The 26,828-nt window shown below is 39.5% G+C and overlaps 1 protein-coding gene across 2 annotated transcripts in view; it reads right to left on the bottom strand.

The window, feature by feature from the left end:
* The window catches only part of MAGI2 (membrane associated guanylate kinase, WW and PDZ domain containing 2), a gene marked incomplete at both ends in the record, with an annotated part of 783,510 nt that overhangs the window by 39,763 nt on the left and 716,919 nt on the right, over positions 1-26,828 (bottom strand). The window contains 6 exons of one of the 2 annotated variants that reach the window (XM_082498651.1): positions 3,838-3,981; positions 5,540-5,780; positions 8,830-9,004; positions 11,750-11,935; positions 24,203-24,451; positions 26,477-26,563. In XM_082498651.1, coding sequence (XP_082354777.1) covers positions 3,838-3,981; positions 5,540-5,780; positions 8,830-9,004; positions 11,750-11,935; positions 24,203-24,451; positions 26,477-26,563 — 1,082 coding nt within the window. The remainder of the gene's footprint in view (positions 1-3,837; positions 3,982-5,539; positions 5,781-8,829; positions 9,005-11,749; positions 11,936-24,202; positions 24,452-26,476; positions 26,564-26,828) is intronic. The other variant, XM_082498652.1, reaches the window with a different exon arrangement.

Genomic DNA, 26,828 nt, shown 5'->3' with positions numbered 1-26,828 from the left:
TGGAAATGGTGATGTGATTAAAAACTTCATTAAACCTTTTCCCCCCTTCCATCAATCTTTTTAAATCCAGACAGTTCTGGCAGGGCCAGTGGATGACCATCACTCCCGGTGCTTTTGCTGCTCAGTCTATAAATCTGTTCTCTCATCTGCTCCCAAGATTCACTGGAGTTCATAAAAGCCTGAAGATCAAACTGAAAGTGTCATAAGGATGCCCTGATTTTGATGTCACTTTCTTCATGTTGTTTCATCATTGTTTTTTTTTGTTCAATTTCTCTTTGCTTCTATTATTGCTGTATTGTATTCCTTTCTTACTTACCTTCCTCAGTAATGGATCTACTCTATTTTCTTTTACAAGAGATAGTTCCATACTGATTTTTTATTTACGTCTGATTTCCTATAATCTTAGCTTTTACTTCCTTAAATTTATACTCTGCATCTGTAATGCATAACACTTTCCCATGTATTTAGACCTCAGAATCTTTTGAATGCGTGCTGATAGACTTTCAGATTTTTTAATATGTGTCCAAGTGTTGGGCTTTTCCCATACTATGGCTCTGCAGTGCCCACTAACAGAGTACAACGTGCAGACTTTGACTTGCCTATCTGAAACTGTCTTCAGTTAGAGATTGCAATGCTTCAATTATACAAATTTAGAAACCCACCAGTATAGATGTAGCTGTATTATTTTAAAGTACTTTATGTTCTTTTATTTATTTTTGTAAAGTAGGGAGATTTACATCATTATGAATGCGTCTTTATCAGGGCTTTTCATGTTTCATTATGTGATCTATTTTTTTCAACAGCTTAGCTGGTTTAATTTTTCTTTTCTCAGCTTGGTGAATGGGGATAATGGTGGAGTTATGTGCATTATTTCTTTCTATAAGCATGATCTGCACCTTGTTTTATCTGCTTCACGTTTTTCTGTAAGGCTTCAGTTAAATCAAAGAAGGCTGTTCAAGCAGGAGGAAGCAGGAAGCAAAACAATAATGGAGATAAGTAGATCATGAGAAGAACTAATAGCTGGAAAACGCTCCTGATAAGATCCTACCACATCAGCATGGTTTCCTATCCCCAGTGTTGAAAGCTTAGGATCAGAGAATTTGATCTTTAAAGACGATGGTATGTGAAGCGAGAAGCACTGAACAGATTTTTGCATGGTTTGCTAGAGAGATGCATTTGTGAAACAGAGAGATACAGAACTGCAGTAGGCAGGCTGGGGGTCCCAGCCAGGAAATGGGAATGAACCCCCATTATCAACAGTACATGTAAACTGAGGAAAGGGGATACGTGTACAGAGCTCTGCTTCCTTTGCTCATTTCCTACATACTCTATTCCTTTCAGCAAATGTTATTTTTTGTTTTGTTTTCACATTTTTGCTTTGAAGAAGCTCGCTCGAGCTTCTGCCATCCATCAGTTACAGGTCACTGAAGATAAAAGTCTTGCAAGTTCCAAACCCATTTGTGACTGTCAGGTTAAAATGGCCGTTAAACAGGAGCGTACAACACAAGACTCAGTGACAAGGCTGGAGGGTAAAACTCATTCCAAAGAACGGTGCTTTTAAAGGGGAGAAAAAACACAGTTACAACTATCCGGCCAGAATAACACTTGGCTGTGTCTTGTGGCCAGATCAACAAAAAAGCTTTAAAATAAGTTATTTTAGAAAATACATTAATAGTTTTCGTTATAAGATACAGGATTTTTCCTAGGGAAATTGAAAAAAGCTCTGTATGTTAATTACACACTTTTTATATTTAGGCTATTCACAGAGTGGATGGCCTAACTTTATTCTGTGGTACCAGTTTGTTCAAATGCTGCACAGATTTTAATAGGTTATTCTGCCTAATACAAGTTATTATTTGAAATGAACCCTCCCCAAAGGCATTGTTCTGCTGTTGTTCCGTGGTCTTAGCCATATGTGACTCCAGATCTTATTAAAAGCACAACTTTTTCCCCATCTTTAACCACATTATGGCTGCCAAGGTACATCTTGCTTATGGCTTTTCATTAAGAGCTCAATACAAGAGAGATATCGAGGTGCTAGAGCGAGTGCAGAGGAGGGCAACGAAGCTGGTGAACGGCCTAGCAAACAAATCATATGAAGAGCGGTTGAAGGAGCTGGGACTGTTTAGTCTGAGGAGGAGGAGGCTGAGAGGAGACCTCATCACTCTCTACAACTATTTGAAAGGACACTGTAGAGAGGTTGGTGCTGGTCTCTTCTCACAGGTAATTAACGACAGAACAAGAGGGAATGGCTTCAAGCTCCAACAGGGTAGATTTAGACTGAACATTAGGAAAGAATTTTTCACAGAAAGAGTGGTCGGGCATTGGAATAGACTGCCCAGGGAGGTGGTTGAGTGACCATCCCTGGATGTGTTTAAGAGACGTTTAGATGTGTTGGGGGATATGGTGTAGGGGAGAACTTTGTAGAGTAGGGTAGATGGTTGGACTTGATGATCCCAAGGGTCTCTTCCAACCTAGACAATTCTATGATTCTATGATAGTGCTACAGTAAAGGAAAGGATGAGAACACTCACCAGAGAAGATATTCTTAATTTATAGCTCTTGTTGCAGCATTAATTCACCTATATTTGACAAATATTGTGGGAGTATTTCTGAGTTGCCCAACTGCATGCCTGCCTGGCTTTTTCCTCACAGTGATGGCTGAGGCCATTGCTCCTGCGTGCAAGCTCCCAGAGCCAGGGGTTTGCGCTCTGTGGTATGACTGAGGACTAACTGAGTTCTACAATTCTACAAAGTGGGCAAGTTAAGAGCCACTTGAAGCATAGTAAAACTCCGAAGTTATATACAGAAAGTCTCTGATTGTATATTTAAACCGAGGACAGTGCTCTTTCGGTATGAAGTCATAGTTGATGTGATTGTTAGGGTCGTGAAACAGAAGCTGTGTTACAACGATGACATTTGCAAAATCTGCTGTTACTACTGTACAGAATACAATTTCCATTGCTCATCTTTATAATTAGACATTGAACAAGGCTGCACTTATTAGATACATAAACAATTTTTTTATGTTGACTCTTGGTAGTCTCTTTCACCAATGCTCTCTCCTTCTCCTTTTTGTGTACTCACTATTCTGCAAGGTATCAGCGACCCTTGATGAGTTTATACCTCCTCTTTAGCACAACTGGACAGATTAAACTCGTCTATTTTTGATTAGGTAATTTTTCCTACACAGAACACGTATTTTTTTTTTAGGATGGATTTCTTAAGCGAATGCTTTTAGATTTCATATTTGCACGTTAGTGTTATTATGATTTCTACCAAAACAGGACTCAAATGCACCAAGACCTATGCAGAAAAATAGTGAAAACTGATCCCTACAAACAAGATTGAATAATATCAATAAACAAACTTAGCAAATGCTATGAAGGTACCTTGATTAAATTAGTAAAGTAACACAGAACACGTCTTAGGTTTCATAGTTATCCACTAAGTGTCATATAGCTGTCACTTTGCTTTTGTGATTAGAGACATAACTGTTAATTATGCTGATATTATTATCAAAGAAACATCAAACTTTTTGAAAGAGATTTTTAAGTTGCTCAGATACGAGTGAAAGAATGATAAGAAAAATGTATTACACAGTAAAAGTGATTATCAACAAGAAGTAATACATTTATTTCACAAAGAAATGACACAGACCTACTATAAGTTTCAAATAATTTCTTGAACACCTAGGAACAAGTTTATGTTATAAGAGGTATTTGACACTGGTTCTTTAAAACCTGATCAGAGATGAAAAAAGTGCCTTCTCTTTGATCCCCCCACCAAATAGATCTGTAAATGTTGAAAAAAATGGTTACAATGCATTTTACTTACCCTCATCCTTCCATTCCTTATTGCTGGTCCATCTTCTGCTAACCTCAACACATACAAATCCATTTTGTACTCCCTTCCTCCTCGAATGCTAAACCCAAAACCTTTGGCTCCTTTCTCCAAATCAACAGTGAAATAATCAAAGTCCTATATAGACAAATACAAAATGAAAGACAATTAACCATATGAGTGTCATGGTATACATTTAAGAAAACTTTTTAAAATACATCTCTCCAAAAGTGCATCTATCCAACTGATATGAGCGAAGGGACCTTCAAAGCATACTTCTGCACTGACAGACTGTGCCCATTTCTGAAAAGAGACTTTAGCAAAATGTAAATGCCTGAGTCTAAGCCACCCTGAAAGGGCATCTTCCAGCTGTTGCCTGGTACCAAAAGCTCTTTAGATGGTTTCCATATTCATCCTCAATACCTTCATGGCACCTGAGTGTAAGAGTTTAAGTCTGTGCAGGAGTGCTGATTTGGCCAGCGAGGTAGCAGGCAGTTCATGTATAATAAGCATCATCACAACTAAAAATTAGTAGGAGAGACACCTCCTAGATTCCCAGCAGAACTTAACATAATCAGCTGGCTGGACTGCGTGGAGTCACAAACTACAACAAATCTCATCACTTTGGTTAAAACATGTGCCTTGAGGAGGAGTGGGAAGTAGGAGATCTGAGTTTCACTTTCACATAAGAGCAAGCTTGGGTGGTGTAGACCAGTGGTTAGAGAATTAAATTGGAGGTGGTGAGAAACAGGCAGTCTAAGCATCTCTTTAGATGCTAAGAATCATCTCATAGGTTATGCACATGGAGATAGGGATTTAATATTTAGATACTGAAATGCATAACATTTTCAGAGTTCTCTGGATGCCATTTAAGAATTTGGATATTCCATCGAAAGGTTTACATGTCTGGCTTTGAAAATATGTGCATAGAAACCATGTATATATGGCTCCAGCATATAGTGCCCAGAAGTTTACATTCTTATTTAATATTTTTCTGACCTCTGTTTTTTTCTGCCTTTATGTAAGGAGAAAGGAGGATTTTTTCAAACTTCTGAACTTTGGGCTGATTCCTCAAACCTTCACATCTGTCAGTAAATATTTGCATCAGCAGAGTCTTGTCCGAGGTAACATAACTCTTCATCTAACGTTTATTTCTTTGAATTTGTAATAACATGCCTGATGTCGAAGAAACTAGTTGCACAAGCTAGTTTCTCCTCATCCAGACTGTTCCCAACAGAAATGTAATTATATCAGCCAGGATTCACATTTATTTATTAATTTATTCAGATTAGATAAAATCTTCATTTTCAACAATGCTGTAGAAATGCAGTCTGACCTGAGTACATCCACTGTTTGATGACTGTATTATGTTCCTACGAATAAAAAATTCCTCTGCTGATGCAAAGGCAGCTTATTTTAGAACTTTTATTTTAACTCCACTACCTTAAAAATATCATTTATTTAACATTAGAGTCACGCAATTCTAAATGTAGTATTATTTGACAGATCACATAGTTCTTCATTAATATTAACAGTTTTGAAAGAATTTCCTCTACAGAGGAATAGGAACTCAGAGTAAAAACAATAAAGGTGTCCTTTTTCTTCTATAATGTCATCTTTTTTACCAATAAACCTGATGTGTCCCTGAAGACCTAATGCTTTCTGGTTAGGAGTGCTGTAAGTATTTCGGTTGTACCTGGGGCTGCCTGTACTCTGACAGAGGGTACTGCCTGGTGTCGGGTGAATGCTGCCTGTAATCTATCAGGGGCGGCTGCCTGTAGTCGAGAGGGGGTGGCTGCTGGTAGTCCATCACTGGAGGGTGCCTGTAGTCCAGCGGAGGCTGTCGGTAGTCCGTTGAGGACTGCCTGTAGTCTGTAAATGGAGGTTGCCGGATATCAGGTTTCACATCTTGCCTGGCTTTTACTTCTGACCTATAACTGAGAAAGGCAAAACGATTTCGTTTCAGCGCGTGGCAAAACATTGCGAATATGCATTACACGCAATACGGAGGAGTGAAAGCAAACGGCCTGACTGCAAAATTGCATAAAACAAATCTTCACGGAGCAAACTTTTGAGAGTAAATAGTCGAGGCATCCAAAAAGAGTGAGCGCTTTTGAAACACGGACATAAGCAATTTTGCCTTAGGTCATACTGTGCAATTTTCCAGCTCGTACCAGTGAGATCAGGATTAGGCTCGAGGGGCAGGAATAGGACAAGCATCTTGATTCCCACTTATCTTGCCTACTTGGAAGATGAAACTGCATGTGAAAACACCCACAATACTCTACAAAAACAAGCATTGAATTTATAAAGTGTTTTTTTTTTTCCAGAATTAAGATTTCTATAGAGTAAATGGAACGTTAGTGCAGACATTTATAGCCCCTCTGTTTCATTGAGAGAAACTATTATTACTGTGAGTTTCTTAAGGTTAAAAAAGGATACCTTCTTTGTAATAGCTGTTATCTTTTAAGGAAAGGTAGTCTTTGAAATAACATCTGTTAATATAGTGTGCCTTATTATTTTTACACGCTCCCTATAATACTATCTGGCTACAAGCCTGTAGAAAGTCCTATCAGTAGTTATGCAGAGACGTAACACAGGGTGAAGGGAAAACAAATTTGTTTAATGAGGAATTAATAACAAGTAAAATATTGCTTTATTTGGTAACTGGTTACAGGAAGATGAGTCCTAACATTTCAAAGAAAATGTGACTTTCTCTTTTACAGCAACTAGTTAATTTACTCAGATGGGAATGAGTGGCTCCCTTATTATATGGAAATCAGTGCAGAATGGCATTTCACACTTCAGGGTGAAGTAAAGAATATTTCTTACTGCAGACCTCAGTTCCTTGGCCATGTAACCTGCTGAATGGGCACAAAGGAAGTCCTGAACCTTTCTAGGAAGGTAATTCTGTAATAATGGTTTGAGTTAGATTTTACAAAAATTTTCACATAGCGGATGTTTTTACACTCTCCCCTCGGTGCAGAAGGAAATATTTTTTTTTCTATGCGGGAAATATACATTTTAAACTCTGCATTAATATTGGTCCAGGAGTTTTCAGTCAACCAAGTGACCATGTATGTACATGTACACATGCAGATACAGGGACACATATGAAATTTTGAAATGTACGTATGGATTAAAAAAACCTGCATTCTGAATAAATGAGAGCATTGTTTTTGATTATGTTAATTTATCTATGTAAAGATAATCTAAATAATCTAAACATTTCAAAATATGATACGTTTCAAAACTTCATTACTTTATTAGTACCATTACAGTAACATTACGGCAAATCTTCCTACACACTAGCTTTAATCAGCTAAATGTCTAACCAAACACAAAAATATCAGAACTGTTTCCCTTTGACTCTTCTGAGAAGGTGAAAATAGTCTACTGCCACATGTTCTTTTAAAACCTATACATGGCATCTCTAATAAGACCTGCATGTATACATGCAATCCTCTTACTTTCTTTACTCAGTATCATGATCCTGTAAAAAGAAGTCGGAGAACAAACACACTTACTGTGATACTAAGCCTTATTAATGTTGGAAGTAAACGTAGTAGTTAGCATTTCTAAGAGTTTTAAATATCTTATGGTATTTTGATTTTTATATTGATACAGAAACCATGTATGTGGCTATATAAACAAGTGGTAATATGAATCTAGTGAAAAATGCTACTGTATGAATAAGCAGTTTCTGGCTAAGAGTCATCCTTAGGCAGGCTCCCAATATACAAACACAGCTCTATCCCAGAAGTCGATGCTTGTATTTACAGTTGGAGGTGCTGTAATTTTTGCTGAATATGAAATGGTGACATGAGCAATTATAGCCTATGTTTTTCAGTGAAACTATTACAGAATTTCTTTTTGGAACTTTAATTGCTATAGTTTACTGGTCCCCTCTGAAAATTCCCAATTCAACAGACATTTAATACTGACTTAAAACTGCACAGAGAGATTTTTGTGAAAGCTTTGATTGGATTTTGTCAGAAACATACAACTTCTAGAAGGTGATCGCTTTTGGAAAAAGTACTCAATGAAATATAAGGCAAAGAAATTTGCCAAGTGTGACTAATTGAGAGAAAATAATTTTGGGCAAGTGGAATTGCTACATCTGTTAAGCAAGGAGAATTAGAGGGCACAGTGTCTAAATCACAACTGAACTCAAGTATCTGCAGAAGCAAAAAGTTACAAGTCTTTAACTGGCATCTACTATTTGGAGAAGAGGGTCTTGATGAGCTATGTTGGTTACTGAACATTAGCATAAAGACAGTCAGTGTAATCAGCCTCATTTAACATGCCAAAAAATTAATCCCAAGACTAAATAGTGTTGATTGGAGATCACAGAAAGTTGCATCATCCGGCAGCCTGAGCATGCTTTTTTTATATACAGCTTTTAATACAGCTGGTCACAAAATTTCTATCCCTCTACCATTTAATTTCCATCACAGACAAATTCGTCAATGCATATGCATAAATTACACATGATAAACTGGCTGGAAAATGATACACCATAGATAAAACCTGTTATAAAAATATCTTCCTGACTCCAGAACTCTAGTAGACAAAAAAAAAAAAAAAAAAAAAGACATGTAAGATAGTGAAAAAAAAAGGATACCTCACGATCAGATACCGATATACCCATATTTTGTAAGTTGCAGTGATATAAGAAAGTATGTTAGCAATGAAATCATTAGCAAGGAATACTTCAGTGCTTAGTTCCTTGGCAAATAGGATCCTGGTGGACTTTTGAGGAAGCTTGGCTAGATCTTTGTTTGTAATAACATGTTTCATACCTGAAGAAGACTCACAGATCATCCTGGCATGCACAATTCATGCTCTGTGAGCGCAGCCACGGCGCCGTGGCTCGTCAGAGCCCCACAGGCGATGGCTCACAGCTGCTAGAAACAGCACGAAGACCCGGCACAAGGGTGCCCCGTGGTCCTCACGGGAGGCAGAGGCTGGAGGAGCCGCTCTTACCTGTTTTCGTGTCCCTGCAGCTGGAGGGGCTGCGGAGGCGGGGGCTGGGCGACGGGGCTGTGCTGGGCGACGGGGCTCTGCTGCGCCAGGGGACTCTGCTGGGCCATGGGGCTGTGCTGCTGGGCCATGGGGCTCTGCTTCTCCGAGCTGGGCGCCGAGGCCGGGCTGTTCAGCTCTGCGTGATGGAGAGCTGGAGATTAAAGACCTGTCGCCGTGCGGCATTTAATAAAGGGCAAAGGTAGACAATAATCGTTTTGGGTCACACGCTGCCCCTGAAAATTTATGCTTTGTCGCTTTTGCTCTCTTGGGTTATAATTAGATTTTAAGACATCTGAACCTAATGGGCTCCTTTTGATAGTCTGTGGAATCTGAAACCTTGGTCACTTCTATAACTCCAGTTGACACCTCCATTATTTAAAACCCAATTGAACAAGGCAAATGGCTTCTGCGTTTCATGTTTTCTTTTAAAGCCTAGAAATACTGATATTTGAAAACTTCTCATTTTGAGAGAATGAACGATTTTATTGCTTTCACCACTGTTAGGGGATGACAGATTGTCATCACAAAAGCTGAAACACTGGTGTGCTTGTGTTAGCTCCTGCTGTCTTTGAGCTAAACAAGTTTCCTATCTTTTGTAAATCTCTGGGGACTGTGAACAGTAAAACAAATTTCAATAAATTCTGACTAACCAGCTAACCCGATGTTTTATTTTGCTGTACTGTGCCAAATGACCAGAGTTTCACATAGAAACACTGCAGAAAACAAGAATCCTTCTTTCCAAACAACATAAAATTCAAAAAGACAGGGAGGCTGGGGTAGGAAATGTGGCCTTGTAGCCTTTTTACAAATAAAGGATGCCAATCTTCCTTCAAGTTTCCTGCTGCACTTGGGAAAAGGCACATTTGGCCCTGAGCTCCTATCGAATACGTTTCTCCTGACACACTGGCAGTTATGTTGCTCGTCATTTACCTATTAAGAAGCGTAAACGAGAGAGACCCCACCCACAAGAGGACAGAGCACTGCAGAAGTAATTGCTCACGCATTATCAACAGCGAAGGTACACATTATGGTTTTTTATTCCTGCTTGCAACAGAATGAGTGAGGCCAGTGTGGTGTGGTGCAAAGGACCCGGAATGGACATGTGTATGGCTGAGCATCCCTAACAGCAGTACCTATGCACCACCCCGATCTTGCCTAATTTTATTTTTTAATCTAGTCTGAATTGTGACTGATTTTATTTTTTATTTTTTAACATGAGAGTTTGTCCCCTATGACTGCACATATCTAATGGCTTTCTACTTATTTAAGTTATGCTCATAATTCTTTAAAAAAATTCGGCTACTTTATTAAAAATCTTTTCAATTTAGGCTTAATTGTCAAAAAAGCTTGTGTATTTGCACTTAAAACACTCCTCATGCAGGCATAAGCAATACTTGTCTGTGTAATTACTATGCTTAAGGCTCTAATTGCCCATTTTGCATCTGTGAGTCTCTTTTGTATTGCAGTTTCAGAGGCGAAGATTGGGATTGTTGTCCCTCATTTCTACATTACTCTCATAACTATGGATGAACTAGTGAAATCATAAGCTGCTTCTAAAACTGCTTTGCATTTATATGGTATTTTTCACCTGAAAGTACATTACAGAGGTATTAGATTTTTTCTAATTTTATAAGCTGGGAAGCTAATATCCCAAGGCAAATGAGGTGTCCAGTGTCACACAGTCACACAGGGAAGCCATGCCTTGGGCACAAATCATTTCTCAACACTAGAGCCCAAGAACACCTTGTAGCACTGCATCTCAGATGCACCTTTGCTTTCTTTCTAATTGAAGCTATCCGTCTCTAACGCTGAACTATTAGCAATTTGCTAATATGAATTGATCTGGGTACCAGGGAGGCCTGAATAAACCACGTAGACTGCATATAGCATCACACTTGTTTGTAGATGCTCGCAAAACTGACCTCCAGTGATTATACAGCAGCTCTTTGGTGTGAATTCTGAGCTTGTGTATGTTTGTGGTTTTCTCTTCAGTGAATTTATTTAACAAAGTAGTTAAATCCCCCAGCTGCAGTCCATGGCCAGTGTCAGACTATTTCCTTGCCCCATTGCTGGATGCAGCAGCAGAAGGTGAAGGTTGTCTGACTGGAGCATGGATCATTAAGTAATTACATTGCTTGCTGTGTGACATTCCTAGCTCTAATGGTATTTGTTACTGAGATATAAAGCCACAGTCTCATTAATACAGTACAATTCATACAACAGTAGAGCACATTGCTAAAATAAAAAAAGCCCTCAAATCAACCCCCAAATCCATGAAACCAACATCAAAAGATCTTCACTGATTAGCTGTGGAGTAATGACCAGAATAATGAGTCTGTCCCCCTCTCCTCACATTACAAATGAGATAATTTAGGGTTCAGTTCTTTCCTGCTTTGTGCATTTATAGTGATATACATGGAGGAAACTACCAAATCTGAACTCTTCCTTCCCATCACTTTGTCGCAGGTAGCTGATAGCTGAACATGCCTGGTGACAGCCATTGCACTCCTTGTGAGTGACTGTGCCAAACTTTGGTTTGGTTTATAGCAGGATACAAGGAAGTGAACTCAAAACCTGGCTCTTTTTTAGGGTGCTTTTCCATGTAGAAGGCAGTTCTTCCAAATGATGTTAAAACTGACTCGCTGGTACTGAGCTCGCTCTCAGGTTTCTCCAGTTTTGCTTTAAATACCCTTTTCATAACCAGGAACCTTTTCAAGAATTCAGATATTATTCAAGCTAGTTCTAAGGCTGTAATTTTGGTGTGCTGTATGTTACAGCTGAGAAAGTGAGACAAAAGATGTTCTTTCAAGCAGTGACATAATTCAAGCTAATTGGAGGCTACTTAAAATTTTCTTCCTCTTTTTAAGGGCCATTGACTTACCCTCCTGAGGAATGATGCGAAGAGTTACACTGAGACCTGCATCTTTAATTAGCTTCACAATATCTGCATGAGGCATGTTAATAATAGACTGGCCATTCACAGCTAAGATCCGGTCTCCAACTTTAAGTTTTGCACAGCGATCCGCAGGACTTCCATCAATTATCCGCCCTATTTTATGGGGTACAGCTAGACAAGGAACAATAGTCACAGTTAACATAGTGCTGAAACAAGTGGTGATGTTGACACGCAAAAGAAAATGAGCTCATTTGGAAGAAAGTTCTATATGAATTAAAAAACCCCTTGTGTATAAACATTTAAGTATACAAATTCTTATACAATGTTGTTTGCATTAACACGGTACAGGTTTCACTAAAAATTCAGAATTCAGATATGCATATATATATGAAGTCCAAAATCAGTTTATGGTTCAGCTGGTTTGCAAATCTGTCATGTAACAAGATAATAAACAGATCAGGAGAACAATAAAGCATTAAAACAGTGAAGGGAATAAATTTGCACAATAAGTAGTAGTCATAAATTGCCTCCCACCTCCTTGTTTACAGAATTTCTTTATTTGTATGTTGCAACAGAGGCACTACAAACATGATTTATTCTATATACAATAGATGTTATTAGTGAAAATGCCCAGGCTTCACTAAATTGTTCTCCTCCTCCATTCAAATATGTTAATTGATAAATAGAAATCATACTGAAGATGATTTATTGAGATGTGCAGCTTTCTAATTAGATACATGCCAGCATGAATTTACAGTTAATTATGAGTGCATAGACACATTTACTACATCAAATAGACACCCCCCCCCCCAATACTTAAAACATTACAGATCAACTTTGCTCCTCCTTTTGCTCTTCTCTGTGGTTCTGCACCTTTCTGTGTACTCCATCCATCCTCTTGTTCTGTCTTTTCCCTCATTTTCCATTGAAATTTCTAAATATTACTCTTTATCTTTCTCCCAGTATTCCTTTCTTATTCTCCTCTGTTTTTTAACTAAAGGCATATTCTATAGCTGACTCTTCTTTTCTCTCAGTCTAGGTTTCCTCAGAGAACATGCTATTTTTCTTTCTCTCTACTACTCATAAATACGCTTATTACAATTGAATTTCACTATATATTCTATTAATATCCTAATGGTGTCTGAGTACCCCCCACCAATCCTACACTTCAGTCTTGGCAAACTTAGCACAAAGCTGATTAGCCTCACTATCCACTGGCAACTGGTGTTTAAAAACAGTCGTGTTTCTTTTTAAAAAAAATAATATATTCTTAAAATTCTAATATCTAAAAACAACTTGGAAAAGGTGAAAGAAAAGATTTTTTTTAAAATATGTAGGCTGCCAATGCCCATATAAAACAAAGCTCTAACAGGAGATGTGTTCAGAATACTCCATCACTGATGAACAAATTCCTCAGCCCTCTGATAAACATTCCCTGAAGGTGGTGGCAACAAACACAGATTGCACATCTCATGCAAAGTCACAATACACATACCTCAAAGTGACTTTTGTTTCTAGTATGGATGGAAGTGTTGCTTACAGTGTTAAAAAATAATTTTATGAGAACTAAAAATATAAGTGAGTACTCTGAATTGCAATCCTTAATCAAACTGCATGCTCCTTTACCACTATAGTTTAGGCAAGAATATAAATTAAATTATGGCTTTAGTAATATGGGCAAAACTAGTGTACTTCAGAAATGTCTTGCTGTTTAGGAAATAAGCACCTAATTTATGCCACAATGTCTAAACATTTCTATGTTTTAAAATATACTAAATATGAATAGCCACACTTTGTACAAAAATTGCATTTATTTTGCCCTCTGTGCAGATGTATAACTGCCATGCAGGCATATCAGTAAGTAAATAAGTAAAACAGTAACTTGACACTGAAATAGTTTACATTCACACAGAGCCTTTCGCATCAAATCAGTTCTTAAAGCATCATGAAGAATCATTTAAGCTAAGACTAAAATGTGCCCGTTTCTGGAATATATAATAAAAGATCTCTCTGAAATTACCATGTCTGTACTACACATCAGTGGAGATCTGAATAGGAGACAGCCTTATATGAAAGAGCGAGAAATTTAGTAGGAAGAAAGAAGGGGAAGTATTATGGCCAAGACACCATTAAAATTCCCATGCTTGCCATTGCTAACCCTAAAGAAGATGCTTTTTGTAGCCTAAGTAATTAAGTAGAGACACCATTTCAGTAGTGGGTGGGTGGGGGGGTGGGTGGGAAATGCTATTAATTTGCCAGAACAGGTCTTTTTTGGACTTCTTGCACCTGACAAGTGAATAAATCAGATGTCTTTGTGTTTGACATGTCTGCTAAAATCAAAGCTGGAGGTGGGAGAGCCACGAGAGTCCGATTCGGCTCCAAATCCTGAGAAAAGGGAAGGGAGGGAGAAAGAGGAGGAACTTTGTATACCTTTTTTCTTCCTCTTAAGCCTAATGGCCTTTACCTTCCTGATAAAGGTACGCACTCTGAATGTTTTGGTATCACAGCACTCCCTTCGTCCCCTCCTGTGCTATGGTAGGATCAACAGTAGGTGACCTTCAGAACAAAACTCATGTCTGTCAAGGTACCTTTTCTACTGCACTTTGGTTTTTGAGGATTTAATGTTCCCCTTCTGAGGTGGTATTGGTGCAATGTGTCGCCATGGGATCTTGCTGCAGAGTGGGGCGGTGAAAGCTTTTGCAGAAGGAACCTGAGTCTCTATCAGAGTTTGCAAAGGAGATCAGTGGTACGCTATATCGGGATTTTATAGGCAAAACCACTGAATTACTAATGAAACTCACAGCAATTCAGCAGAAGCTGGTTTCTGTGCATTTCTACATAATACGAGAAGTTTATCTCCTGGCTCCTTCTCTCCCAGTAATATCCTGCGGAGTTTCTAGTTTCTTCTCGGTCCCCAGCAGACCTCTGCCCAAGTCTTCTCCTAAGCCACAATATCCTGGCCACCGTGGTTCTTGCTGCTGCCTTGGGAGGGGAGGATTTATTTAAGGATTTATTTGCAAGCATGAGTGCTTCTAAGGAATGCAGGCTATCCGATGCGCAGGTTGTTCATGAAAATATAAACATGTTTGAGTATGTTGGAAAACTTTTAATTTTTAAGAGCCTTTTGTGGGGAAATACTTACTGTGAAGGGATAAGAAGGAACTACTCTCATAGAGGATTAATTAGGTAAAAGCTAAGGAACAAAGGTAGAAATGAACTGTGAATTTCCATAGTGGAGAATTTTTATCGTTCAGAACGGTCAGATCTAAAACAGGTGTGTAAGAGCCAGTACCGAGTGGGTTGAGTGAAGCGGCAGACAAGATCTCATGAAAAGAAATGCAAGATGATGTGCATGGGGAAAAAATAACCCTGCCCAAGCTTAAGCAGAGATGAGCCCTAAATTAATTATTACCACTCAGGAGGTCTAGAAATAACTATGCTTACTTCTCTAAAAACATAAATTCAGTAAAACAGTAAATAGAATTTTAAGAGTTTGAAAAAGAATAACAAATGAAAAAAACTATTGCTAGTTCCTACTGCGTACTTAAATCATAGAATCATTGAATGGTTATAGTTGGAAGAACATCTAGTTCCAACCCCCTGCCATGGGCAGGGACACCTGCCACTAGACCAGGTTGCTCCAAGCCCCATCCAGCCTGGCTTTGAACACCTCCAGGGATGGGGCAGCCACAGCTTCCCTGGGCAGCCTGTTCTGAGTACTGCAGACAGTTTCAGTATCCTTGCCTCACAAATCACAGTACAGAGTGAGCAAAGATTCAGAGAAAGACAGCATGGCAGTCAGAAGCAGAAAACAGCCTCTTCTCAAAGGAGCAGTCCGTGAGCTCACTATCAGCAGCTTGGAGAAGAGAAGGTGGGGCAACCTTCTGGAGGGACAGAAGAATGAATGTATTCAAAAAGGAAATAGAAAAATTCACAGAGGTGGATGCACTGCTGATTAAATCATAACGTCGTGGTTGTGAAAGCTGAGGAGATGCCTGGGGAAGGTTCCTGTCTGCTGTAGGTGTTGTCCTCTCTGGTCACGGCCAAGGACAGCACGGAGCTATGCAGCTTTTCGATGTCTTCCAGCATCACAGGTCCCTTCTCAAGAAGAAACCTCCCATGTTTGCCTTTGAATTATGGCTTTGTTAACACATCATATTTTTTCTTAAATTGCACCTTCAGTGTTTTATATTTATCTAAGCAGAGCATTTAACAATGGAACCTTTTAAAGGAAGTCCCAGATCACTTGACTGGTGATAAATGATTCCACTCGCCCTTAAAAAATTTTTACTAATCTATTCACACCTCTTTTAAGAATTCGCCACAAGCTATTCTCCAAACATATGAACATTTTGAGCAGTGGCAGCACATGCCTGGATTAGACTCTGCAGAGAATTTGATCTACTTATTTCAAAACAGAGTTACCTGAGCAACATTTAGTATTAAGCAGGCTATACAGAAACACTTGGATTTGTGGTTCTTTTTTTTTTTTTCAGGAATTCCATTATTCGTGCTAAGAGTGCGCACAGAAAACAAGCTGCCCCTTTGCAGAATAATTCATTAATTAGTTCTCTCAGACTACACAATAGATGATACTGCAAGGGAAAAATATTATGGTAAACAGAGATTTATACAGATGTTTTTAACTGTTGAGAATATGGGAAATTAGTGAGATACAGTTCATATGTACATGAAACATACAGTCCTTCAAAACAGATATATAGATTTTTTTCTCTAATACTAGCAAGTTATCCAAAATGTGATACTTGAGTGATATATATGGATAGCTACCTTAAGAAAAAAAAAATTTTTCTGAGGCAGAAGTCATAATCCTAGCTCCAAAAAAATTTAGCTGAGAACAGCGATGCCGCAGAAGCATTTCCTAACAATGGATCTTATGATGGGATCTAACATTTCTGCAGTGTATTTTTTAAAAAATTCATGACTTCAGGAAGATTTGAATCCTGAGAGCACCAAAGCTTCTAAGATATTTGAAGCCATCTCTCTCTCTCCCTAAATCTCCCTCAGATACAGCATTTGTGTCAGGAACACAAACTGACCCAGCACTGGCACCTAGCAGCTGATGCTTTCCTAGAAGGTAGTTAATTGTGCAATGATCAGCTCTAAGCTCATTATCAAAAGAGAACTTGAATTAAAAAATTAAGAGACAAAATGATTTAAAAGAAATATTTGCATTTAGAAAGTGGATAATGTCTGCTTTCAGTAACTTATTGATAACTACAAATTCACATTTTTTCTCTATATTAATATTTTTCTTTGACAAAATCATCCACTTTTGCTTTCCATGATCCAAATCGACATCCTTCTCACACCTTCATGTCATAGAAAAGAAAGAGTAAATTCTGTGGTGTTACATCTGAGGGTCCATACGCTTGGGTCAGCTGTGCACAAAGACAGAGCAGTTGCTGAATACAGGTACTGCTTCTAACCCTGTGTATCTATCAGCCTCTTCTTTTTCGGAAATAAAAATGATTTCTCCTCACTTGGGAGACCCATATGCTAGAAATAACTGGTTCTAAGAAGATGTAACCAACAAATAATGCTTTTCTGGTTTACATCAATACATTTTTTAACATCTATTCAGTACTTTTAGTCATAACTGTTGAGACTGTATTTTGTAGAAAGCAACTTTCCTGTTTTTTCCCCTATATAGCAGCTAAATGTCAAAACCGATTAGTTAAGGGGAAAAAATCAAACCTCTACTTTATCTATTAAACCCTCTGGCAGATAGTCTTGCAATCTTTTCTAATGTTAACGAATATAGATAGCAAAGCACGCAAATGAACCTTCCTGAGCCAGCTGCCCTTTTCAATGTTGTACAGCTGATCACATGAATATTTATTATATCCTCAATCCTCAAAAGGTGCAAGAGTTTTCATTCAACCAGCAGGCTCCGGCATATCAGATTTTAATTGGGAGAATATATTAAATGTAAACATCTGTAATTTCATTGATACTGAATAGTCTAAAATTTGGGAAGCTTGGGTATGGGGGACTTTCCATCGGGGCTAATATTAGAAGCAAGATAAAATATTTTCCTGAAATTGATGGGCCATTTTATGTGACACTCATTTGGAAAATAGAAATCTGTGGCATGCTGCATAGTTGCAGATGACAATAATCCCTTTTGTTTACAAGGTTAATGAACCAGTGAATTGAAACATCCCATTGTGTGCTGATGGGGGGTGTATTTACTTCCATAGCACAGGCATCAGAAGCTAGGTGGGAAGGAGTGCACATACCTTAGAAATCTGGAGATGTAAGAAAAGAAGAATGGAGCTTAGGTACTTTAATTCAGCCTTCTCACGAAAGCAAAATGGGCCCTGTGGAATGATTAGAAAAACCTCGATTCCCTTCCCAGGTTTGTGCTAGGAAAACTCACAGAATTTGTTCTTTAAAAACACAAGAGCAGCACCACTAGGTCCAAATGACCTATTCAGGATCACATTGGAGGACAGAAGTCATCTGGAGAGGAGAGTGATGTGGTTGAGATCCTCCCTGCTTTATTCTCCAGAAAATATCAAATAGTCAATTGAATATTTCATGGCTGCAAACTGCAGCAATATATTTTCGGTGATATTAAAAATGTCTTTCACTTCTTAAGGTTATTTCACTATTATTAATTGCTTATATTGATTTGAAAAACTAAATCATCTAACAATTTCTATTAGCTCCAAATTAAACTATCAGTTGAACAAGCTTAGAAAGTGTGGTTTTGCAGCGGAAGATGCAGAAGAAGAGCTCAAACCTGGATATCAAAGCCAAGTAGAAAAGAGAAACCAGATTCCTTGCCCACAAGTCGCAAGTATGTTCCACAGGGATCTCATGCTACGGGTGCATGCCCTGTTCCAAAGATCTCCAAGGTGGGGTCAACAGTCATCCTAATTTCCAAAGCTCTGCTTTCTTTAGAATTTGCAGATTGGTCACAGAAAATTGTGTCCCTGGGCACCATCTTACCCAGGAAGAAGCATGGGTGAAATCACTGCACAAATAACTGTCTCAGATCACACAGTTATCACTGATCAATAAGCTGTTTTTTATCTCTAAACTGCAAGGAGTTCAAAGAAACTCTGGGGCTGAATGGGACTTATTTCAGAACGCTGTTTTCTGCAGTCAGCAGAGGCTTATCTTGGATTTATGGTTTTTAGTTAAGACTGCATATTTTGAGAAATGAGAGAAACTTCTTCCATTAGACTCTGTTTTATCATGTTTTGAAAATCCAGCAGTCATTGGCATATGCAGTGTAGGGGCAAATTAAATCTACAAATCCACTTTTGCTAAACAGGAGGAAGAGCATAACAAGTATGCACAGTCTTCTGCCTTTAAGTTTATAAAAATTGCTTATTGATTATGACTGTATTTTCAGTTTGTTTACACTTTATAAGTGTGTTAATTGACAGTACCTGCTACAGTGAAATTCATGGAAATATTGCCAGTATTCCAGTTTCACTGGAATGTGCCAGTTAACAAGATCTGTTTACAACACGTGGTTTCTTTCTGCAGAAATTAGGGTGTTAAGAGATTTACAGGGGATCACAAATTCTCCTCCTAGAGGAAGCTGCATCCCAAACACATGAAGTAAAAACATCAGGAAGATGTGAAGTAGGCAGGGAAATATGTACTCCATAAAGTTCTGGGGCAAATTGACCCCGAAATCTCCTTTTGGCCATTTCTAGCTGGCTACAAGTCCTTTTCCATGGGATGCAGATGGTGAACTTATCTTCATACCCTAAAAATCTCCACAAGAATGGAGTTTTACCACAGAGGACACACACTATTGAGTATTATCCTAAACATAATGCAAAGGGTAGATTAATTAATTCAGTTTCAGTATTTTAGCTGTAATGTGCCACCCAGTACTGTCCTATGAGGCAATGCCACCCCAGGCACAGCTGCACCTCCATAGCCTCATGCGTTGATGCAGGACGCTGGGGACTCGGAGGGGACAGTCCCAGGAGGAGCCCTTCCTCGCAGAGCCACACGCACTGCGGGTATTTTTGTTGGGGGAAGCATGAAGACATTCCTCAGGACAGGACTTCAGAAACAGGCTGTGGGTTTGCTCAGTTTGGCCACTTAACTCTGCCACTGAAGCAGAGCATCTAAAAGATGTTCGTAATTTGGGGGCCAAAGGCAGTCCTCCACAGAGCCACGAGGACAAAGCAGTCCAGATCCACCTCAAACTACAAGTGAAAAACTAGTTTGTAGCTTCCAAGCATTCAGCTGGGAATGTGACACAGTCCTTTAAAGAAATACCACTGGAGATGACAAAATCTTAATAACCTGTACGTAGCCTGCGTAGCAAAAGAAAGCACAGAATAAGGTCAAATTTAGGTGGCCTGTCTGGAGGGGAGAGGAGAGCCAGAGCACCCTTTAATGCTGGGATGAGGTCTGGGGTAAAGCATGATAATATGTTTTAGGGGCAGTGGAAGTTGATCCTTTCATTAGGAACAAGTCAGGAGCCTGGTCAGGCGGATTTTTTTTTAACCTCTTAGCACTCTAAGATCCTCTGGGTCTGCACTAGCCAAAACAACCTGCTCTTGGATGTACCACTAACACATTTTGTTATTTATACACTTAATCTTCTTTTACTGATATCATTTTGAAGCATGGCTGACCTTGTCTATGCTCCTGCTTTGCCCTGTGAAATCTCTTCATTCAATACTTGTCACCTGTTTTCCACTCCTGATCTGTCCCACATCAGAACTGTGGTTTGGTGCAAGATAATCCCCTATGCTAGATTAGAGAACATCCCAGGCAATGTGTTGACAAAGGGCAGACAAAATTTCTACCATTATAGAACACAGGAAAAGAAACGTGCCACGAGAATTGGATGTTTAAGCAAGTACCAGTAAGTCAAAATTATATCCAGATCTAAAGGTTGGCTGCTAACTACGGAATAGTAATTTATTTAAACGACAGCCACTACAGTGCTGCCTATCATAAAATGTGAAAAAATAGTCTATTCCCTGATTATGGCTGCAGTTTGCCCTCACCCTGTGCCTGTACCAGGGTAAAAAAAATGCTCTTAGTGTTTTGAAAATTTCTGCAAGGCAAAGGCAGGTCTGTAAATCAACAGTGATGCTGAACTCTTTGCAAAGCATGTTGAGAGAAAAGTTGACCAAGACCTTAAGCCTCGGAACACGAACGACATCCTCAATTCTGGGAGCTCCCGAGCCTTTCTTGGCCCTTTCCCAGCTCAGAGGGAGCGTGAAGCACTCCTGATAGGCTACATGGGAGCAGCACAGCGCACACCCCATCAGAGGGTGGGAAAGGGATATGAGACTCAGCTGGAGTATCGCTCCTCTGACTTCATGGGGTGATTCTACAGCTTCACAGCCAGAGCTGGTTTTAACTCCCCTGGCAAACACCCAGAGGGTGAGCTTTCATTGTAACCCCTAGAGCTTTGGGCCAACTGCAAAGCCGCAAATCCATGAACCTGCAGCTCTGAGGCTCGTAGCAACTCTGTTTGAACGACTACCTAAATTTTAACAGAGCATGAAGCACAAGAGCCCAGTGACACAAAGTTCACGGTCCTGTACTGAGCAAGAGCTGTTGTAATTTGTTGGATTGTAAAACACAGTTTACAGGAGTGATTTCAAGAAAAAGGAAAATACTTTCAGTGCACAATTAATTGCTTTCTTGAGTAAAAGTAATGATGATAATCATGCTTCCAAGTCCTCAAGTCTTTTGCTTTTACAAGAAAGTGGAGAGGGGAATAGAGTTATCAAAATAAACGTTCTTAAATCAAAGGAACTCTTCCTCACTTTGCCCTGAGGATGCTCCCAGTGAGACGACTTCTTAGGCTATGCTATTCCTAGTAGTGTCTGGCACTACAAGATATTCCCTTTTCTGACCTATTTTGCCCATTTTGATTCTTTGAGAGTCGCCTTGCAATTACAACATTAACTGCCTATGTTTAGGGTATGTCTGCACAGTATCATTCTGTGCCGGGTGGGGATACGTGAGCTGGCAACAAGCTCCCTGGCTTTGAAATCAGGAACGCTGGAAATATAGCACAACACTTCACCAAATTAACACACTACTTCTATGAGAAGTGAGTGACTACCAGGGTGCTTGACATGGTGCCATGCAGATCCATATTTCCGATATAAGCTGTATTTTGGACATTACACCTCCTGCATCCAGTTGACACTTTCCTACTGCTAACACACTTTCTACCCCTGATCGTGCATTTTAATCAAAGGATTTCAGGCTATTTCAAGCTGGAAGGGACCTCAGGAGGTCTTAGTGGATGCTGCTGAAGTTTTTCTGTTCTGATTCTACCAAAGAGCCCAAAACTGGGATACTGTGTTCTAGACAGGTCCTACTGAGTGCTGAGTTAAAGGGGATAATAATTTCCCCTGAATCTACTGGCTATGCTCCTGTTAATATAGCCCAAAGTACTTCACCCCCTAAAAAATTAAGTAAAAAAATGATTCTCTCTTAAACTATAAAAAAAAACAATGATTTTTTTAGCCTGTTTTTATTACTAGTGACAAAATATGTAATTTTCAGCTTATTTTTTCTAATACATTTTTGGAACAGAATTCACATAGAAAGGGTAATTTCTTCTCTGATCTGTCACTGTCTACAGCAAATGTCATTTTTTGGTTCATTGCAGTTCTTCTAAACTTAGTATTTGGATGCTCTTTGGGATCACTGAAATTCAACGCAGTTATTATTTGAATAAATTCGCTTGTCACTTCCACAGCAGAGTGTCATTTTCATTTACTATTGGAGGTGTTCAACTGAGGTTCAACAGTGGCTACCTATGTAGTTGCTTAGGGAGAAAGAAAAGTACCTCAAGAACACGTTGGAGGGCAGGAGGCAAAGCAAAATCTTGAACCTGGGCCTGTTGTCCTCAGCAGAATACTCCAGTCACAGAACTTTTGGTTGCTTGGGCGTTTTCTCTTTCCTTCCCACTCCTCTTTCGCCTCTCCAACTCCCCTAACCACAAACCTTGTCTGTGAAATAATTTTCTTGAAAAATTCATGACTGACTGAACTGATTAATATGTATGTATCTCAATGTCCTCCATGGATTATTTTTTTTTCTTGTCTGATCTTCTGCAAAGAACTTCCAATTGGCTATTATATTCAATAAAGTGAAAACTCAGAGTCCCAAGAGACTAATTATCTATGGTTTTGTTTCAATATTAATTCTGGCAACCATGGAATTTTAAAATTCAGCTGAGGTAATATGAAAAAGAAGTCTTTTAATAACTGCATGATCATGAAATACTGTGAAGAAGTTTTCTGAGGTCATTTGCAATTGGGAGATATGGCTTTCCCACTACTTTCTCAGTTGCTTTTCTGTTATGAATTTAGAAGGGTGAAGTTTGGCCCTAAAAGCTGAAATTGTTATTTTATTTCCTTAGGAAGCAGTTTTGGGCAAAAGAACAGTTCCTTCAAAACGTATTTTGAATGCAGGGAAAGGACTGCATTAGGCTGCAACTTGCAAAATGACAAATATTCTCACTTGTCTTGCTTTTTCAGCAGTGGTTAGCATCCACAATTTCTGATGATGGATTTGGTGGGAGATGTGTCTCAACATAAAGCCCTTTATGCTTCCTCTTTCCAAGGGGCTTAGCTCACAGTCGGTTAAGCGTCATTTGAAACACCCAAGGGCACCCCTGTGCCTACAGCTGCCACTGTCAAAGGGTCTGAGTCTCCTGTAGGTCCTATGTCATCTGCCCAACCTCTCCCTAGAGGTACCTAGGACACCTCAAATGGCACAGATACCTATATTAAAGCAATAAAGTTAAGCCCCAGCAAACATTAGTTTTCTGGACAGAAAGAGAACTATAATCATTAAGGGCAGGTGTTGTCACCGTATTCACCATATCACTGTACTCAGTCATAACTTTTATACTACGTATAGTCCAGCTAATTAAGAAAATCAACCTCCCTGGGCCTCTGCATAACCAGTTTTCCCATTTTGCAGCTGCTTCTGCAGTGTCCTAACTGGACAGCTGCTGTCATGGGGTTTGCTGTGATCTCAGCTTTTATTTCAAGTTCCTGAACTTCATCTTGATTAAAAAAAAAAAAAAAAAAGGTATAATTCAATTGTTTGTGGAGGAATAATTTATTCACATAACCCTGGTGATAACTTGCAGAGTCTCTCTTTGGGATGTAGGAAGAAAGAAAATCTACTTTGTGGGTGAGTCCTGTCGTACTCTGACTGCCAAGTGAGGGTGTGAAGCACAGAACCTCAGAGGCCAGAATAACCTTTGGTTTTCTCCAAGACACGACAGACAAACGGTGCCCCTGGAAGCAACCTTGAGAGTCCCTTCAGCTTTAATCTGTGCACTGATTAATTAGCAGGTGTCAGGTCTTAATGAATTCTTTTTTTTTTTTTTTCTTTTTATTAGGGGTGAACTTGGAAAAAAATGTAAGTTGAAAATTACGATTTACTTACTTATTGTGGACCCAGATTCGGGCCTGTTGAGGGAACTGATGATAACAAAGCCAAAGCCTTCATTCTCCTTGCGGTGGATCACAACGTCGCTGGTTTGCAGGCTGTGAGAAGCGAAGCCCTCGGGGGGTGTAGCATTGCTACTAGAGACAGCGTGATTACTGTTAGCATAAGTAGTGTAGTCACTTCTTGGAGAACTGTGGTGCGTAGACACCGAGCCTGGGCTTCTGCCATTCTCTGGGCACGGTTCTCCTACAACATAAACCACACCAGTATTACTGCCTGACTTGCTCAGTGGCTTTGTGACTTACACTACATTTGCTAATGCAACATGAATACAGTTGACTGTCTATAGCCCAGACTACTGCAAGTATTAAACTAGGAGCTGTAATAGATGCAGAGAGACAGGAATCTACACAATTATGCAAAACGTTCAAGGGCGATCAGATAAAGCAAGCATGAACGCTCACAGCTAAGCTATCTGAAAGAGAGGAAAGGAAAGTAAGAAACAGTGGTTATCTGGATCGCAAAAACATTAGCAAGCACTGTTGCCTTGTCTGTTGGTTGATCTGTCATCGAGAGGAAAACGTAACCATCTAATCCAATATAAAATTATTTGTGTTTGGATTAAAAGAATTTAAGCGGACGGCTAACATAGGGTGATTAGGATTAGCTACGTAACGTTTTTCTTCCAAGTTGATTAGCATGCTCAAAAGACGTTCATGGAACAGAGCAGTTATACAATGGAAAATATTCACAAATAATTTTTCTGTGGGTGTTGTGACAGACGCAGTGCTCATTTAAAGCTTTTGAAGATGCTCTTGTACGGCAAGTTGGAAAGGGCAGAAGTGAAAATGGAGTCCATCCACACTTCAGTATTGCTTCACAGTAACAAGAACAGGGAACAAGTTAAATCTTGTGGGATTACGCACTTTTTTAGTGCAAGCATTCTGGCAATTGAAAACGGTAAAGTTACACTTCCAGATGGGAAAAAAGATTTATATTCCTTGCAGATCTAAGTTGTTTACACAAATCATTATTTATTGAGATTTTTAATACAGAACTTTCAGATTAATGTAGGTAATACTTTTTCTGTTCGGACCAATGAGAGTGGCAGAGTCATTCTAGTGAACATGTGAAGAGCTTACGCATACACACATACATCCTAGGAAGAGAGCTTGCAAATTAGACCTTCAGTGTGTATATATTAATAAAATAAACATCATCCAAGGACAAGCTGTTGTTTTCTCAGTCAGGTGTGTCCTTTAGCAGTCCTTCTGCAACTATGAAATAAAGTGATTAGAGAGAATAAAGAGGAAGAAAAACAAACAATTATTATATTTCTTCATGAGAATTGAGAATCTCCAAGAGTTATTGAACCAAATCTGCAACTAAATGCCATAGTCAGTGACAAGAGAGATCTCATTTTCTGGCTGTCATGTTTCAGAAAACTGAATACTGTTTATGTCAGTATAGCTGCAACAGAAAGGAAATTATCTTACTCTGCAGAATGACCAAGAGCTGGCTTGGCCATAAATGAATGCAACTGAATGCCATTTAGTATAGGAAAAGAAAGACAAAGGAGGAAAAGTTCAAATGGCTATTCGATTGTCAGCTGTGCAATAGACAATCACCAGAAAAATTACATTTTACTTCTGCCTGCGAAAAAGCGGCACTTTAATCCGCGTTGCTCTGAATAACACATTTTCCTAATCAAATGGTTTTCCAGGGCTTTGAATGGTGATTTTCTGTTCCAGATTTGGGTAAGCACCTGCGCAAAATGGTGATTGCAGGTGAGGGCTAAGATACGTACATCAGCTATCAGGCAGGTAAGGAAAGCCCCAGATCCCTCTGTTGTATACATTCACACTGGTGAGAAATTCACATGAAGTCATTTGGCCTGATGTGTTAGTATAGCATTTTACAGTCATGCCCAGCATCAGTCGTTTTACATTTTTTCCACAAAGCTTATATTGTAACACACCAAATTAAAATCCTGTTCAGCTCCTGAAACGCTTAAACATTAATGAGTTACACGTTATACTCCCCGGTGTGGCACTCTCAAGGCCCAAGAATAACTCCAGGTGTTTTACCAGCTTTGCTTCATTTTCTGTGCCAGGAGACCGGAGTGTCTAATAGACCCTTTTATTTAATATTTAACAAGCAGCAGCGAAGGCTGGCATCCACTCCGTGCTAACCCTCTTGCTAATTTTGCCTGCAGTCTGCACAGCCGGCTGACCCGGGAAAGGTGCTAATCGTAAGCGCTCGGCGGATTACCTTGGTTATTGGCCATTTTCCTAGCGCTGGGGGAGCTGCGAGGGGGCGTCGCGCCGGGCGGAGGGGGACCTTTCTGGCTGGAGGACTCTGGAGTCAGTAACAGAAGAAAGTCAGTCCCGCGAGAGCGCGGCTGGCAGGGAGCTGCGGTGCCGCAGTGGGAGGGGGACTGCGAAGACGAAGGTGAGTGGGAGGGCGGCTTTTTGGCAGGGGAGCCAAGGGGAATGGCGCAGGCAACGGCAGCGGATCTAGGGCGCGGGGAAGCAGACGACAGGACAGGCTGGCAGCGTGTTTTTGCTCATTTCTGGTGCCTCAGTGAGGGGTAGTCACCACAAATGTTTCAAAAGTTCTTAAA

Source organism: Vanellus vanellus (assembly GCF_965231255.1).
Source record: "Vanellus vanellus genome assembly, chromosome: 1".
Lineage (NCBI taxonomy): Eukaryota > Metazoa > Chordata > Aves > Charadriiformes > Charadriidae > Vanellus > Vanellus vanellus.
The sequence above is the reverse complement of the archived record's forward strand: the minus strand, read 5'-3'. Positions and strand labels throughout refer to the sequence as shown.